Raw genomic sequence first — 18,082 nt, forward strand, 5'->3', positions numbered from 1 at the left:
AGGCTGGAAAACAACTATCAAATTCCTAGCCTTCTTTGCTACTAGAGCTGGCCAATGAAACATAGGCTGCAATCTCTGAGGGCTTCCTTCTTGGATAAAAAGACGATGCCTCTCTGAAAGGCTTTTGACTTTTGCTCCTTCCCTTCTTTTCTCCTGGAATGCATCTATGATGCATAGGGACGTGGCAGCCATGTTGTGACTTGGTGTGAGGTCAGACGCATAAAGACAGCAGGGTGAGAGAAGGGACCTGGTTCCTTGAAGACAGCCTCAAGACAACAGCCCTAGACTAACTCCTCTGGATTTCTTATGTGAGAAAAATAAACTTCTTTAGATCACTTTTTTGCTCTTGGAGCTAAGTGTATTTATAATAGTCACAGTGGCTCAGAACAAAGACTGTGAAGTCAGAAGGAAAAAGGTAAGTCCCACATCGTTCCCTCACTAGCTAAGTCACTTAACTATAAATCTGTTTTCTCATCTTTAAAATAGTCATAGCACTTACCTCAGGGATGTTGTGAGGAAGAACTTGGCATGTAAAACCATCATCAGTACAGTATGTTACATTTGTACTTAATGATTATTACAAATTCAATTATAGTGGATAGCAAATATTGCCCTTTAAAAATTACAAAAACACCCCAAAACCCTGACCTAGTTTCTGCATGTCTTTGGTAACTGAACCTCATTGCCCTACTCTAGCTTCTAAGGTTGGGTCTAATGATCTGTAACCACATCCAGCTGTGCTCCTTGCTTTAATAACAATCCCTTTCCTTTGACTTTTGAGGATTTTGGAGTACACATTTTATGAACATGAAAGTTCTCTAATCAAGGCCAACTCTGATACTTTCAGAGTTGCATCTTTCTTGGTGCAACTTTCTTCAGCCTCCCTTCTTCACCCACTGATGTTCTACAGTAATGGTTACTTTCCGACAGCCTGTCACATGGTAATGCAAATATTTGCTTAACCATCTGTATTGTCAGTGGACTAAATTCCTTCAAGGCTAGGGACTGTATCCTTTTCACCCTTACATTGTGATCAGCTCATATTAAAAGTATATGAGGGCTTTCCTGGTGGCGCAGTGGTTGAGAGTCCGCTTGCCGATGCAGGGGACATGGGTTCGTGCCCCGGTCCGGGAAGATCTCACGTGCCGCGGAGCGGCTGGGCCCGTGAGCCATGGCCGCTGAGCCTGCGCGTCCGGAGCCTGTGCTCCGCAGCGGAAGAGGCCACAACAGTGAGAGGCCCACGTAACGGGAAAAAAAAAAAAAAAACAAGTATATGAGTTATTTGTTTGCCAAATACAATATGAGTTCCACAAAGGCAGTACCTTTTGGTGCCTAGACCAATGATAAGTTCATAGTAGATGGTCTTTTAATATTTGCTGAATATGAATGGTAGGCTCTCAGTAATAATTCTGCCAGGCTCAAGAACATGTTTCTTATGAACAATAAATATATTTTGTCTTCTCTGGTCCTAATTTTGCTTTTCAGATCCTTTTAGTATTGTCTGACCATATTACTGCTTTTTAACCTTCTTGCAAGTTTCCATTGCTGATTTTCACTACCATTCCTTCACAAACACTCATCACAATATTGAAACTCAGATCATTAGAGGTTAGCAACGTTCCAACATTGATGGAGGAACAGAAGTGCCAGCTCTTTCCCCGACAGACACCGACTTAACAATATATGGACCGAAATACTTTTGTGAGAACTTCAGAAGCCCGTTAAGAAATTGCAGTACCCTGGGTGAGGGTAAAGCTGAGGACAGCCACACTGAAGCGGGTGAGAGGAGCTGTTTTTTACCTGCTACTACCCCTCTCCCAGGCTAGCACAGCTTAGCCCCTGGCTCAGTCCCCATCATGGGGACTAGGGGGAAAGAGGAGAGTGGAAGATTCATCCGAAGCTCCAGCTTTCTGAGGGCTGCTTGAGGGACTGGTCACGCTCCCCTACTTGGAGTGCTGATGGAACTGGCATGGTTTGGCACCAGAGAGCCTGCCGTGCCATCAGAGGCTGGTTTGGCTCTGCACAATCAGGACAAGGTGCCCAGCTCGAAGCTTCATCCTTGAGAGGGAGGAAGAAGATTAGAGTGTGTGTCTGGTGTTCCAGCTTTTTGGATGGCTGCACAAGTGACTGGTCTGTGTTTCGCCTGACTTGGGGTGCTGATGTACTTTGGCTGCCTGGGGGCCAATGAGAAAAATGGGCAATGGGGTGGCTTCCTGCTGTAGCAACAAAGAACCTGCAGTATTGTACACAGACACCAGAAGGAGGAAGAGGCTATGAGCTCCTGAAAAAGGAACCGGCAACCCTTTCGAGTCAGCAAATCACACACACAAGCCCAGAGAAGTTGCAAATCAATCCCACCAAAAGGTTTCAGAGGACCCCAGCATCTATAAATGAGCTCATTGATGGTGCTCCCCTGTACGAAGCTAGAAGAGGTGGCTGTTTTTTCAAATGCATAAAAACCAGCAAAAAGTCAGAAGGCACACAAAGAAATATGGCCCATTCAAAGGAACAAAATAAATCTCCAGAAACCAACTCCAAAGAAATGGCAATCTAAGAATTACCTATCAAGGTATTAAAAATCATAGTTTTAAACAAGCTTAATGATCTACAAGAGAATGCAGACAACTAAATGAAATCAGGAAAATGATGCACGAGCAAAATGAAAATATTAACAAATAAATATAAACTATAAAAAAGAACCAAACAAATTCTGGCACCGAGGAATATAATAACCAAATTGAAAAATTCACTAGAGGGGTTCAACAGCAGACTTGATCAAGCAGAAGAATCAACAAAGTGGAAGACAGGTCATTTGAAATTATCCAGTCAGAGAAGCAAAAAGAAAGAAAAAAGTGAAGAGAGCCTAAGGTACTTATGGGACACTAGCAAGTAGACCAGAAGAAGAGAGATGGGGACAAAGAGCTGATTTGAAGAAATCAATAATGGCCGCAAATTTCCCAAATCCAAGGAAGGAAAATGGACATCCAAATTCAGAGAGTTAAGCAACATTCTGCTAGACTGGAAACCTGATGACTGATTATAAATGGACTTTAAACTCATTTTATCATTCAGGTAAACGTACCTACTAGACGTCGTAAAGAATCAAACCTGCAGTGCTGTTATAGTGTTCTGTTTGGGTAAGGGTGAAGAGGAGAAACAGGCCCAGGGGAGAAGATTATAGGAGGGGACACTTTCCCCTCACCCCTGGTGAATCCCTGTGACAGTATGTTAAGATAAGGGAAAATATCCAATCCAGACTTTAGAATGATGGCTATGATGCAATTCATAATCTCTTCCTTTGAATAAATATTCTTACCAAAGAGCCAAGAATGCCTTGAAATCACTAACTCTGTTCTGAACCTTAAGCATCTTGCTGTTCTATGTTGTTTTTCAAAGTTATATGCTATAAAATATCAAATACTCTCTAAAACGTAGTTCATAACCTCTTGTAGCGTCAGAGACCCCTCTGGGAGTATGAGAAAAGCAAGTATGGACCTTAGTACCCTAGAAAAATGAATCCACACACAAAAGTTAACATTAAATTTCAGAGGTTTTACAGCCTACATGAAGTCCACCTTAGAACGCCTTACGTATCTGTGGGGACCCCAGGTTTAGAAAACTTTGATGGAAACTCTGGTTGCTGTTTCCCCATGTCTAAAGTGAAAGGGTAGAATAAATCTATGTGGTTCTTCCAGTTGGGAATAAATGTGCAATTGAGTACTAAGTCTAATAACAAACCAACCAGTGTAGAGTGCTTGCATAGGGAGTGGGGTGGTTGGTAAAACACTGAAAAGTGAGAAACAACTTTTGTAGCTTATCACAGCAAAAGGAAGATTAAAACTAGAAAATGAAGAGGTCGTATCACTTGCTATTCCTTAACAACCTAAGTGTGGAATGCATGTGTGTATTTTTACGGCAAAATTCTGAAAGTCAACAAACAAGAAGAGCCCCCTGAGTACCCCACCGAGAAACCATCAGTTAATATTACATGGTGCTGTCATTCAGAACTAAGCAAACGTTTATTGAATGTTCAAGGTACTAAAGAGGGAGTCTGTAATTCTGTTAATTAAATGAAGTTTCATATTAATTTATGAATCATGCTTTGGAATTCTCTAAGTCACATGTAGATAACTTTACATTAATGAAAAAGTATACATTTTATGTATACATGGAAAGATTGGAAATTTCCTTCAATAACTTTATTCTTTACAAAACATATAAATAAATAAAACTATTCAACTTCTAAAGGATTACCGCATTCAAGAAGAAGGTATTGCTATCACCATTCTTAATAACGGGAATGAATCCTGTTCCTTCACCTTCCAATTCTACCAGCAAAGTGAAGACTGAACTGAAATTAAGTTGGACCGTGACATCATTGCCAGGGATAAACACAGGCATTTCCAAACATGGAACGCTGGGCCCCCAGAAAAGTGACAGAGAGGAATCTACTGAGTCTTGCACTCGGGCACATCTTTTCCAGAGGAGGCACGCCAAGGACCTGGCTGGGGATCCATAGTCTCTGCTCCAGCAATTTGCTCTTCTGAGAGGAAAAAAAAAAAGAAAAAAAGAAAAAAAAAAATCAACAACAAAAGTAATCTTAGTTAAAAACATACACAAATCCCAAATACAACTAAAGTAAAAAGGATGTTTGGAGTAGAGATACAAGAAGAGATGTAAGAAGAATGAAACACAGCACTTAAACATGGTTCATTATTTTGCTTGTTAAAAAACTATATTTCACTTCAGCAGAGGTGAAGAAGTTTTTTTTTTAATAGATCTTTATTCGAGTATGATTGCTTCACAATAGTGTTAGTTTCACAGTTGAAGAAGTTTATTCCCCATTTTCTCATAAGATGAATTGTTAGAAAAACCATATTGTACATAAAACCAAGAAGTAATAAAGTCTTATTTGGAATTCATCAGTTTGAGATTCAAAGTGAACCAAACACAGATTAACTCAGATTTTCTTTTGTCCTATTTTTAGGGGAAAAAAAAAATGGTGAGCTGTACAAATACTATGTATTTTAGAGACTATTTAGCCATCTTTAAAAAGTTTTCTTTGAGCCTTTAAAAAGCACTTCAACTGCATCTATTTGTTTATAAACAATATTTATTTTCAAATTATTATATTCATGAAAGTAAAGCTAGAATAACTGGTCTTGGAAATAATCTTAGGTGTTGAGATAATATACATTTCCTTCTTTTTTTTTCTTTGCGTTACGCGGGCCTCTCACTGCTGGGGCCCCTCCCGCAGTGGAGCACAGGCTTTGGACGCACAGGCCCAGTGGCCATGGCTCACGGGCCCAGGCACCCCGCAGCACGTGGAATCCTCCCGGACCGGGGCACGAACCTGTGTCCCCTGCATCGGCAGGTGTACTCCCAACCACTGCGCCACCAGGGAAGCCCTAAATTTCCTTTTATAATTAAAAATTTTTTTAGACTGATATTTTACTAATTCAAGCTGAGACTATGTCTTTTAATTCTGAATTGGTCAGTTTTTGATTTATATATCCCTCCAGACTACTCTTGTATTTTACTTAAAAGTTGTACCAGAGAGATCCATGTATTGATAAAAACACAAGCATTTTTATTTGAGGTTGGATTACTTCATATTTTGCATGTGCCTTTGGCACTGTCAGATAAAAATCAAAAGGTGATTATAAAACTTTATCAGTGTTTGAATAGACCCTTCTAAAATGGTGTGTGTGTGTGTGTGTGTGTGTGTGTGTGTGTGTGTATACAGCAAAAGTTCCGCAGAAGTGTTAGCTAATGGAAGGTCCTCAAATGTTTGTTACACACTGTTGAATGAAGTGAATAGTTCAAAATTTTTTCCAAATTGTGTTGTTCCTTCCTATGTCTCTAACAGCACTGTCAGAGTGCTGACGTGATCCAATTTTGACGTGTAGTTGATGAGAACGGACTGATTCCTTCTTTGTCACAAAGTAGAGTTCTCATGAACCCTGGTAACCTTTGTTCAGAGCTTTAAATGATCTCTGGCAGCTGCCTCTCTTAATGTACAGTTTTGTTGCTTTAGGTTTCTACAAGTGCATAAAAGGGTGTTTCTGAGAGGCAGATACACTGTCACAAAGGGCTGTGGCCATACACACGTGGGCACATGATAAATGCTATGTGGTGAGAAAGACTGAGAAACTCCATGTTACAGAGCTTCTCCTGACATGTTCCCCACCTCTGTGTATAGCACCTCTGCAGAGCTGGCGGCGATCCCCGTCTCCACCCCAGTCCATCCGATCAGGCACCTAGCACTGCTCATTTTGCCCCCAAATCTCTCCCATCTGTCCACATCTCTCCATCTCCATTGCACCTGCCCAGGTTCATGCTGTCACCCTTGCCCAGGCAACTGTCAAACTCTTGCTCCTATGCTTTGTTGGTTACCTAACAGCTGAGGTAATGTTTTCAAAATTTACAAGTCATCACGTTCCCCTGCTATTGTTTAAAGTCTTCCAAGGGCTTCCTCTATATGCCTACAGGATCAAGTTTAAATTCCTTTACACTATCTGCAAAGTCCTGCATGTCTGGCTCTGAGCTCTCTCTTTGACTTTGCTGACTACATCCACAGAAGCCTGTGTCCCTTGTGCTCTGGCCACAGCATATTTCTTTCAATCCTTCCCCTGACTGTGGTCCCTCCTACCCCGACGGCGGCTGTTACTGTTCCATTTGCCCGAAACGCTTTTCCCTCCCCTCTTTGTTAAGCTAACTCACATTAACCTCTTAGATCTCAGTTCCCTTTTTCAAGGAAGACTTCTGTAATATTTATAAAACAACAACCTATTGGGGCTTCCCTGGTGGTGCAGTGGTTGCGAGTCCGCCTGCCGATGCAGGGGACGCGGGTTCGTGCCCCGGTCTGGGAAGATCCCACATGCCGCGGCGCGGCTGGGCCCGTGAGCCGTGGCCGCTGACCCTGAGCGTCTGGAGCCTGTGCTCCGCAACCGGAGAGGCCACAACAGTGAGAGGCCCGCGTACCGCAAGTACAAAACAAAACAAAACAACAACAACGTTTTATAAGTCTCATAGCCTTTTGTACTCTAGAATTTTACTTTTTTTGGTCACTTGATTACTGTCTATACCTGTTAGACTGTAAGCTCTAAGAGGGCAGGGATCATATCTGGTTTTGCTTATTAATGTACCATCAGGGTCTAATATGTGACACAGAGTTGAAATACAAACATTCTGTTGATTAAATGAATAAGTAAATGATACAAGTCTATGATCTGGCTTGTGTAAAATGAATATAATCTTATTGGAAATACTGGCCCATTGAATTGATAAGAAAGTCTTTTTCAGTAAAACTGGTTTTGTTTATAAGGTAGTATCCTTATGGCCTTGGGAGAGTTGCTTGTCCATTCCAGGGAAAAGGTGAGGGTTTAAGAGGCAAACTCCACTTGGGGTTGTTTTCTTGCATTTCTAAAGAAATAATATCTTATTTGCAGATTTGATTTGCTAAGCAATGACTCACAAGTAGAATTTTTACATACCAAAGGAAAGAAAAAAAAAAGGCTTCACTTGGGGTAAAAAGTGACTACTGCACTTCAGAGCTGTGCTTTGGAGAAACTTTCTCCCACAGAAACAGCAATGAAGTCTGTGCACTGTGAGCCTGATCAACGCCATCCTCTCTTGTCTACACTTGCCCTGTGGGGACCACATATTAAAGAGAGGTTCCAACCGTTATCGGCACCCCATCCCCGCCCCATTTCCAAGCAACCAGTATATTCACCTACCTGGGCAAAGGCCTAAACTTGAGTTATCAAAATAGTGAACTGGAGGAGGTACTGGCAAAGACTTTGATCGGCTATCAAAAAACCAAGATTTTGGCGATTCCTTTGGCACAGGATCTTGTAAATTCCGTTCCTTGCATGGAGATGACATATGTTGTCTCTTTTTAGAGGCTGTTCCAGTCACTTTAGGAGACTTTGGAGAATTCTCACAAGTTACTTCTTTGTAAGCCTCTCTTTGAAGGGTTCTCTCCTTCCACGTTTTGACCTCATTGCAAAGATGATGATTATTGCTTAAATGTGAGGGGTCAGGGCAGGGCGGGGGGTGGGGGGTGGAGGTGGAGAAAAAAGGAGACCATAAGACTGCAATTCCTGCAACATACTCACGTTTAAGTTAAAAAAAAATTGCTTTAAATTGTGGTAAAATATACATAACCTATAATTTACCATTTTATCATATTTATAGTTAAGTTTCAACCTAATGCTTCCTGTTTGGACTGTTTCCACAGTTCAGAAAATGAAATGAGGTCAGGATAATTTAAGTAATTGTAATAAACCTCTGTAATCATGGAGTTTTGAAAAGAAAGCTCAGAGCATGACACATCAGGTTTTTAAACAAATCAGTGATATCGTCCAGAGGTTTATCTGTTGATAATTTGTGGCCATAATTTGGTAAATCAGTCTGGGTAGATGATTCTAACGTACCTTTGTTATTTTAAAAGAAATAATTCACGGTGCTCTTCTGGGTTAGTTACGCTCTTGCTTCTCACAGGAAATGCCACCAGCATTTATCCAGTTTCTCCAGAGAGAACCCTGGGCAGCCATCCTGGGGGCCCTTCTCTCCTGTACGTGAGCCAAGTCTGCTGATACAACCTCATACTCGCTTCTCAAATTCGTTTCCTTATTTTCATCTGCATGGGCACCATTCTAGTCCATGACAAAATTATCTTTTGCTTGGACAACAATACACAGATTCCTAAATTGGGGCCTCCTATACTGTGATGCTACCTGATCTCAGCAGGCCTTGGCTTAAAATCCTCCAGTGGAGTTAATCCTTCCATTACACTTAGGATACAACCCAAATGCCCTCCCAATGACCTTTGGGGCCTGTGTAACCTGGACCAGTTACCTCTGGCATCTCATCTTTTTTTTTTTTTTTTTGCGGTATGCGGGCCTCTCACTGTTGTGGCCTCTCCCGTTGCAGAGCACAGGCTCCGGACGCACAGGCTCAGCGGCCATGGCTCATGGGCTCAGTTGCTCCGCGGCATGTGGGATCTTCCCGGACCAGGGCACGAACCCGTGTCTCCTGCATCGGCAGGCGGATTCTCAACCACTGCGCCACCAGGGAAGCCCTGGCATCTCATCTTGCACCTCACTGTCTCAGTCTCTATGCCCTGGCCACAGTGGATGTCTTTCAGTTCCACCAGCTGGTCACTCTTCCTGACTCAAAGCCTGTGCACATGCTGTTCCCTCAGCCTAGAAGGCTTACCCACCTCTCCTTTCACCTGGCCTAATTTCTACTCATTTTTCACATCCAGTCTTAAAGACAAGTCTCTTGATCACCACCCCTCCCCATACCTAGATAAGGTTTGGTCCCCTCTGTGATATACCCTTTCATGATGTCCTATTTTTTGTTGTTGCTGTTTGCTTGACAGCACTCATTACAAAGGATTAGTTATTTGTGGAATTATTTGTTTAATGCCTATTTTTTCCCTCGTCTCATTGGTAGAGGTTAGTACAAGATTCTAGTCTTTGGTAGAAGCCAAATAATTAAATTTGTCAGAACTGTTTTTTTTTTTTTTTTAAAATATGGAACGCTTCACGAATTTGCGTGTCATCCTTGCACAGGGGCCATGCTAATCTTCTCTGTATCGTTCCAATTTTAGTATATGTGCTGCCGAAGCGAGCACAGAACTGTTTTTTAAAGTAAAACTAAGTAGGCTACGATAATGGACCTAAGGGGTTCCTCCTTGAGTAAGAGCCTCATTGACTTGGGTATATGGACTTGTGGTATATTTAAGCTGTTCCCTCAAACATCTTTCTTTACTTCCTAGTTCTTGGCTTAGTTAACAATAGGTCAATTGACAGATAGCCAACATCTGGAATGGTGCTACCATATTCTTATGCCTTTTAAAAAAGACATATTTTATGAAACTTAAAAATTACTTTCTCCGTATGTGTGCAGGATTGCCAACTGCAAAAACTATTTATGTATGTGTCTATATCAGCCTCCCCGACGTGTAAGACGTAAGTATAATTTCTATATCGTGTGAGCAGATCTTACCTTAACAGCTCATTTTTTTGCTTTATTAGCTGTTCATTTTGCTGCTTTAACTTGGAAACTTCCTTTTCCAGCCGTATATACTCACTCTTCAGGATAAGAGCTTTCGTGCTTTGTACAATGCCACTGCCACCTCCACAGGTGAAGGGTTTATTTGAAGGCTGAGTATCAGCATGTTCTGATACCACTGTGTGAGGACAAAATACAGACAGGTGATAATTTTAGTAGTTCCAAATAAAGAGATAAAGAAAACACTATGAAAGGTAGTAAGTCACTATAAAAACCAATACACCACCATCTCCCTGGAAGTCATCCTTGCCCACCTCCTTCTCCCTTAACCTCACACGGCTATTTGGTCATAAATTCTAAACAGCTCTCGAATCCTCCTGCTTCTCTCCACCCACCAATGCCACTCTCATAATCCCGCTGAGATCGTTCACCATCACTGTAGTAGTAACAATCCTCCCCAGAGCTGTCCTCCATTGATCTATCTTCTATAGCAGTAGAATCACCTGGCGGGCTTCTTCCTACAGTGTATGTGGGGTCCACCCCCGTCATTCAGTGCATCACAAGTATTCAACACTTACCTGTTCACTAGATAAACCTCAGAATGATATTAGAGCATATATTATTAAGTATTCTACACTGTGTGTGTAAAAGTAATGTAAGGAACTGTTCTGTAAATTTTAGATAAAACTGCATACAAATGTGAGGTGCTTATGAAATAGAATGATCCACTGGGTCACTGACGATTTATAAAAGGGGGGTAGGTGTGTGGGGGGAATATACTCAATGTCTATTTCCTTTTGAATTATTCTGAATTCAGGGACAATACGTACCTGAATGTCACTTACAAATCAACAGTAATTATCCTGACCCTCTATAACAACAAGGAATCCTCAGTTCTATTTTTATCCCTTGAAGTTTTCCAGATAGGAGCTGTGATCATCTGTAACACCATCTCTAATTCTTTTTTTTTAAATGAGTGGACAATAACACACACAAATATCATCTTACATTTGCTCGACCTTTAGAATTTTCAGTGTGCTTATTGCACACACAACTTTCAGTTTGATCCTTATTATACACATTGTCTTCAGGACTTCACACAGCCCTTAAGTGAGGGCAATCAGTTCAGAGACCTGCCCCTGACTGCTAGTTCAATGCTTGTCTTTCTATACAAAGCTGCCCCAAGTACTGTTCAGCATTTTCTCTTTTCAAATGAAATATAAGAGATAGAAATACAGAAAAAGGTATAGTTTGAGAGATATATATGCAGAAATTTGAGCATTAAACTTGAAGACTGTTCCTAAGATAAATGTCAAAAAGTTTGCAAGTATGCATCAACTCTATATTTTCAGTATTAAGAACAAGTAGGATAATATTTAGTTATTTTTACTGTGAACTGATAATATTTTTACTGTGCACATGGTTACAATCTATTAAGACATGTGCTTGTATTTTTATTGGGAAGTGTACTTCTACCCTGATAGTTAAGTCATGCTTTTACAGTGCTGAAGATATCTTCACTAATAGGTGAAGATCTGATTATGCAAAAGTAAAATTTGTATTTTCTAAAAATCTATAATGGATAGACAGTTAAGATTACAGTAAACTAAGGAGATGTCACAGGATAAATATGAGCCCAATGAATTCATTTCAAAACTAGTTTATTCTTGGGGCTTCCCTGGTGGCACAGTGGTTAAGAAGCCACCTGCCAATGCAGGGGACACGGGTTCGAGACCTGGTCTGGGAAGATCGCACATGCTACGGAGCAACTAAGCCTGTGCACCACAACTACTGAGCCTGCGCTCTAGAGCCCACGAGCCACAACTACTGAGCCCACGTGCCACAACTAGAAGCCTGCGCACCTAGAGTCTGTGCTCCACAACAAGAGAAACCAATGCAATGAGTAGCCCACACACTGCAACCAGAGAAAAACCTGCATGCAGCAACAAAGACCAAACGCAGCCAAAAAAATAAAAAGTTCTTTCTAAATCAGTGGTTAACTTAGCTTTATTTTTGACTATCATACCTGTAATAGCAGTCTTCAAAATATGTAAGTGTATTGAAGTAAAATGGAAAGATCGGGAAATATCAGCATTTTCTACTTACTTGAGGTATCTTGGGCCTGTTGATTTCTTCTAAGATTTTCTCTCAATAGCCTTATGACTTCTTTTTGATATTCCACAGTTGCTTTTGTTGAAGTGATTCTATTAAGAACAATAGAAATATGTAAAAGCCCAGAAACTAATTTTTAATGAAGGAATAAACACAAATGCTGTCAAGAACTTTCTAATAAGACACATCATATAAACACAATGTCCTGGTAGCAGTAGATGAGCCCTCATGATACCCTCCTGGTATCATGCACCTCACAGTTATTAACACCACCAAATTGGAAGTATTCTGTTTAGTTGCATAAGCAATTTTTTTTAACATTGAGAAATCAATTCTTTTTAAATTTCTGGAAGCCCAATAGCTATTAATCAGATATTGTGTAAAATTATATCTGGGGGCACCATAAAATAAATAATGGGTCTGTTACCATGAGGTCCTAGAAAAACCTTGAAGGTACAACAATTACCAGAGCATGAAAGCAAAAAGCAGCTTCCTTTCTACATTGTCAGGAAAGCAAACCCTGGCTGCAGCTCTGGTCTAAGGTGATACAGTCAAAGGTCAAATTCTACTCATTGTTCCCTGGTAGAGACATTTTGTGAACTGTTTGCTTAAGCATTAACCAGCAATGATAAATCAGCAATGATATTCTGCTTTTCTTTAGAGGCTGACAGTATCTGCTGATTCGATTCTATAAGTAAAATTGCTTTTTATAATGAAGATCTTAATAGACCTAAGTTTCACTTCTTATCACCGGAAGCCTAGTTAGAATGAATGAAGATTCAGAGTGTTACATTTTAGGCAAAATTAGATATCATAATTAAATATTTATTAGAGATTTATAGGAATAGGAAGAATTAAAAGTGTTAGGAGCCAGAAGGGATCTTAAGAAATCCTTTAATATAAACCTATCCTTTTATTGATTATGAATGTGAAGCCCAGAGAGATTAAACAGCTTGTGTACGGTGATATATTCATTAGAGGCAACATATTTCTAATTTAGTTTCCCTGACACTGGCTAATGTTCCTTTCATTATGCTATACCACAAAGAACTTGAGGCATGCTTTTACATATATAGTACTATATATAAATAAATCAATAAAAAGAGGATATGCTCTTGGGCATTAGGTATTATAATTTAAAAGGAAATACAGCTTCTTCATAAAAACACAATGGGAAGAACAAATAAAATTAAGAGAACCAACAGAGACCTTAGTCAAACTGCTAAATACACCACAGGTTCTTAATATTTACTTTCAAGCATAAAAAGGATATTTTAAAGCTATTTAAATATGATTGAGCAAGAAGCATCCAAAGACATAATGTGTTAGTAGTCAGACTTGTGCTTATTTTAAAAACTTTCCATATGTAATGAGAATTTAATAGATTTAAAATCTGTGAATGTTTGTATTTATTTTTTAAAAAAGAAATAACAATATTTTCATATATTTCAAAAAGTTAACTAATGCAAAGAAATTTATATAGTTTTGAAAGGAAATTTAAGCTTTTAAAGTCATGTTCAATTAAGGCAAAGACATACTCCTTTTCAAAATCTTTGGCATTTTTCATCTTCTCTAGGTCCATTTTCACCAGCTTCATTTTGAGCTCTTCAATTTCTTCTTTATAGGGCTTAGCTCCTAAAGCAATTTTGTTCTAAATTTTTTAGAGAAAAGAAAAATAAAATAATTTTAGAGCAGTTCTGAAGAGTTGTCAACTGCCTTGATCTAGTAGAAACATTTTAAAACAGCAATCTTCAAATATATAAAAAGCAGGGAAGGCACAAATTTTAACACTGAAATGAATAACAAATAGATATATGATGTGAAGTATAATTTGAAGCACTTGGAAGCTAATCCGTACTTAGAGAACATATGACTTTTGTTTCTTAGAACAATTTTTTTCCCAATTTAAAAACAATCTACCTAAACAAATGAAACAAAGGTTGAAAACAATGAAATGGGCAGATGAAGGTTAATCAGGAAAATGAAAGAAAAAGATGTCAGAACAGCAATATAAATATCAAACTAGAACTGAATTTAAGGCACAAAGTATTATGTAGCATTGTTAAGGATATTTTGTAGTCAAAGATGGTTTAATGCAGTGATATATCTACTTTCTACTCAGAGGAAAAAAAATCCATATATAAATCTTTTTTTTTTAATGAATAGATTTCATTTTCAAAGTAATTTTAGGCTTATGGAAAAATTGAGCAGAGAGTACAGAGTTCCCATAAACTGTGCCCTCCCCCTGCCCCAACTCTCCTGTTATAACATAACATATTAATGTGGTATATTTGTTACAAATGATGAGCCAATATTGATACATTTCTATTAACTAAAGTTCATAGTTTACATTAGGGTTTATTGTTTGTATTATATATTCTATGGGTTTTAACACTTGTATAATGACATGGGTTCATCATTACTCTACCATACAGAATAGTTTCACTGCCCTAAAAACCCCCTGCACTCCACCTATCCATCCTTCCCTCCCTCCCCTTAAACTGTTGGCAATTACTGATCTTTTTACTATTTCCCTAGTTTTGCCTTTTCCAGAATGTCATATGGCTGGAATCATCCAGTACGTAGCCTTTTCGGATTGGTTTATTTTAATTAATGATACACATTTAAGATTCCTCCATGTCTTTCTGTGGCTTGAGAGCTCACTTCTTATTACAGCTGAATAAATTGCTCTTTTTATTGCTGTACCACAGCCACACAGTGGAATACTATTAGATATTGAATCCAAAAATAAACCCATCTAAATAGGAACCCAGAGAGCTCTGTATTCCTCTAGGCTTTCCCACCCCAACCCCCATAAAAACATCTGTATACAACACAATGACTAGCAAAGACTAAAAAGATGCAAAGCTTCTAAAAATGACAGACTCTCAGCTTAAGGAGGTTGAGGACTGGGTCAGATGGACCCACTGTCTGCTCAGTCAGAGCACCAGTTCAATACCCAGGACTTCTGGCCCGGACACTGATGGGACTCCCTGGGCGTGTCTGGCTGGAGTGGTGTCAGTTTCCTAAGAAACTGCCAAACTTTCCCCCAAAGTAGCTGTACTGTTTGCATTCTGCCATGATGACTGAGCGTTCCTGTTGCTCCACATCCTCCCCAGCATTAAGTGTTGTCAGTGTTTTGAATTTGGGCTGTTACGGTATTTTGAGATACCATAGGTGTGGAGTGTTATTCGTGTCATTTTGATTTTCAATCCTGTAATGACATGATGTTGAGCATCTTTTCTTATGTTTATTTGCCATGTGTCTGTCTTCTTTGGTGGGGTGTCTATTCAGATTTGTGGCCTGTTTTTTAATCGGGTTGTTTGTTCTCTTATTATATTTAGTTTTAAGAGTTCTTTGTATATTCTGGATAACAGTCCTTTATCAGATATGTTTTGCAAACATTTTTCTCCCAATCTATGGTTTGCCTTTCACAGGGAAAATGTTTTTAATTTAAATGAAGTCCAACTTATCAATTTTTTCTTTCACGGATCGTGTTCTTGGTGTGTCTAAAAAAGTCATCGTGGGGCTTCCTTGGTGGCGCAGTGGTTGAGAGTCCGCCTGCCGATGCAGGGGACACGGGTTTGTGCCCCGGTCAGGGAAGATCCCACATGCCGCGGAGCGGCTGGGCCCGTGAGCCATGGCCGCTGAGCCTGCGCGTCTGGAGCCTGTGCTCAGCAACGGGAGAGGCCACAACAGTGAGAGCCCCGCGTACCGCAAAAAAAAAAAAAAAAAAAGTCATTGCCAAACCCAAGGTCAGCTATTTTTTTCTCCTATCTCATCTTCTAGGAGTTTCCTAGTTCTGTATTTTATATTTAGGTTTATGATCAGTTGAGTTAATTTTTGTGAAAAGTGTAAAGTCTGTGTCAAGCCTTGTTTTTTTGCTTGTGAATGTACAACTGGTCCAGCACCATTAGTTGATAAGATTATCCTTTTCCACTGAACCACTGAATTGCCTTTGCTCTTTTGTCAAAGATCAGTTGACTACATTTGTGTGGGTCTATTTCTGTGCCCTCTATTCTACTGCATTGATCTATTTGTCTACATACTGTTTTAAAAATTCAAAGAACTCCAAAACCAATTATCCATTTATGATATCAAAAAATTTTAAAATATATTCTATAAGTACAGAAGTTACAGTAACTTTTTACCACAATATAATGAAATAAATTAGTCATATATAACATTGTTTAAAATAATTCTTACTTAAATAAAAATCAAAATTGGAAATACTGCCTTAGAAATGAAAGACAATAAGAATTCCATATTTCAAACATTTGGCATGTGATGAAAGCTGAACTCAAGACATACAGATCACCTTAAATAGTTTTTCTAATAAACTGAAAATACAATTTTTAGTTAACATGATCTATTTCTCAACTATATTTTAGATGGATTCTGTTAAGAAACTTTCCTTGTTCTACCAGAAAAAGAATTCCTTTGAGAGTATGAATTAAATTACACCAAATTTAGAAATTAATTTGGGAAAAACTGATGGATGTACAGTATTTAGGTTCCAAAACAGGAAATGGCAAGTTTCAAATCTTAAACCACACGTTCTCCTATATTACTCTTTGAAGTTCTGTTGTTTCTTTCATATATGTTTTCCTCATCTTTTGTTTAGTCTTCAAACATTTTATTTTAGATTCTGTGGCCATCATAAGATTTTTTTTCTCTATTGTGTAGGATGTCCATAAAGTTCTAGTGCAGTTTAAATTTTTAACAAATTCACTGCTATTTGACATAAACAATTTGTAAAGATACAACAGAGGAAAAATATAAAGATTTAAATGAAATTGTTAATGATTCATTGGTTCAAACTACTTTCTTCCATATTCCATTAATTAAACCCTACATTATATTGGATAGGTATTTTCAAATAGTGATAAATAGCTTTTTATTTTTTTATTATGCCAACTCTTGAGTTACATGCAAAAGACTGCATTTTATAGAATATTTATATAATACACAGAAACAAATTTTTCAAAAATTCAAACTGTACAAAGATTTTTATGGATACCCTGTATTTTGCTTTCTTTTCCCAAGGGTGCTGCTGTACAAGACCCCCCAGACCCTGCTATATTATCTAAATGGTTGCTTCTGGTATGCAGGAAAGATACTTGTCTCTCCATAATATAGGTATCAATCTATACTGAATGTGAAGTTTGCTGCTCACTCCCTCTTTTTTTTTTTTTTTTTTTTGCGTTACTCGGGCCTCTCACCGCTGTGGCCTCTCCCGTTGTGGAGCACAGGCTCCGGACGCGCAGGCTCAGCGGCCATGGCTCACGGATCCAGCCGCTCCACGGCATGTGGTCCGTGTTCCCGGACCGGGACACGAACCCACGTCCCCCGCATCGGCAGGCGGACTCTCAACCACCGCGCCACCAGGGAAGCCCCACTCCCTCTTTCTTTACGCCCTTTCTTCACTTATATGAGGAAATTAGAACCACTCTCTCTTGCCCCCACCTGCCCCTCTTTCTCTTTTACTCACGCCTGCTCCATCTCAGTATCTTTTAGTTACTCCACATCTCTTCTCCATATGTTCATGCTCCCATCTAGTCTCATGACTTTTATATGCTGACAATTGCCCAAACTTACACCTCAAGTTTAGATCTCTCTCTCTCTCTCTCTCTCTTTCTCTCTCTCAGACTCAGATATCCAACTGCCTAAGACACATCTCAGCTTGGGTGTCCCCAATAGGCATTTCAAATTCAACATGCTCAAAACTGAACCCTGAGTCTGCTCCCATGTTTTCAAACTTGCTCTTCTGGCAGTCTTTTCTATCTCCATAAATGGCAAGTCCTTTTTCCAGTTGCTCAGGCCAAAAACTAGGGAAATCATCTCTGACTCCAAGAAATATGAGAGGAAGAAGATGTGTGTCACTTCTGGGCCAGAGCCTTTGAGAGCAGAGATTTTAAGATATTTTAGCTTCTCCATCTTGTCCCTT

The 18,082-nt window shown here is 39.3% G+C and overlaps 1 protein-coding gene and 1 non-coding gene across 2 annotated transcripts in view; both read right to left on the reverse strand.

Moving 5' to 3' along the window:
• Window positions 1-3,996: 3,996 nt before the first annotated feature.
• CENPE (centromere protein E) overlaps window positions 3,997-18,082 on the reverse strand; it is a 76,306-nt gene continuing 62,220 nt past the window's right edge. The window contains exons 43-47 of the mRNA XM_067036426.1: window positions 13,674-13,786; window positions 12,130-12,227; window positions 10,018-10,201; window positions 7,740-8,026; window positions 3,997-4,543 (exon numbers count right to left, since the gene is read on the reverse strand). Coding sequence (XP_066892527.1) covers window positions 4,449-4,543; window positions 7,740-8,026; window positions 10,018-10,201; window positions 12,130-12,227; window positions 13,674-13,786 — 777 coding nt within the window. The 3' untranslated portion in view covers window positions 3,997-4,448. The remainder of the gene's footprint in view (window positions 4,544-7,739; window positions 8,027-10,017; window positions 10,202-12,129; window positions 12,228-13,673; window positions 13,787-18,082) is intronic.
• Window positions 9,537-9,643, reverse strand: LOC131759063 (U6 spliceosomal RNA). Its single transcript, XR_009336392.1, has one exon. It is a non-coding gene; the product is annotated as a U6 spliceosomal RNA (small nuclear RNA).

The sequence above is a fragment of the Kogia breviceps genome, chromosome 6, assembly GCF_026419965.1.
Source record: "Kogia breviceps isolate mKogBre1 chromosome 6, mKogBre1 haplotype 1, whole genome shotgun sequence".
Taxonomy (NCBI): Eukaryota; Metazoa; Chordata; class Mammalia; order Artiodactyla; family Physeteridae; genus Kogia; species Kogia breviceps.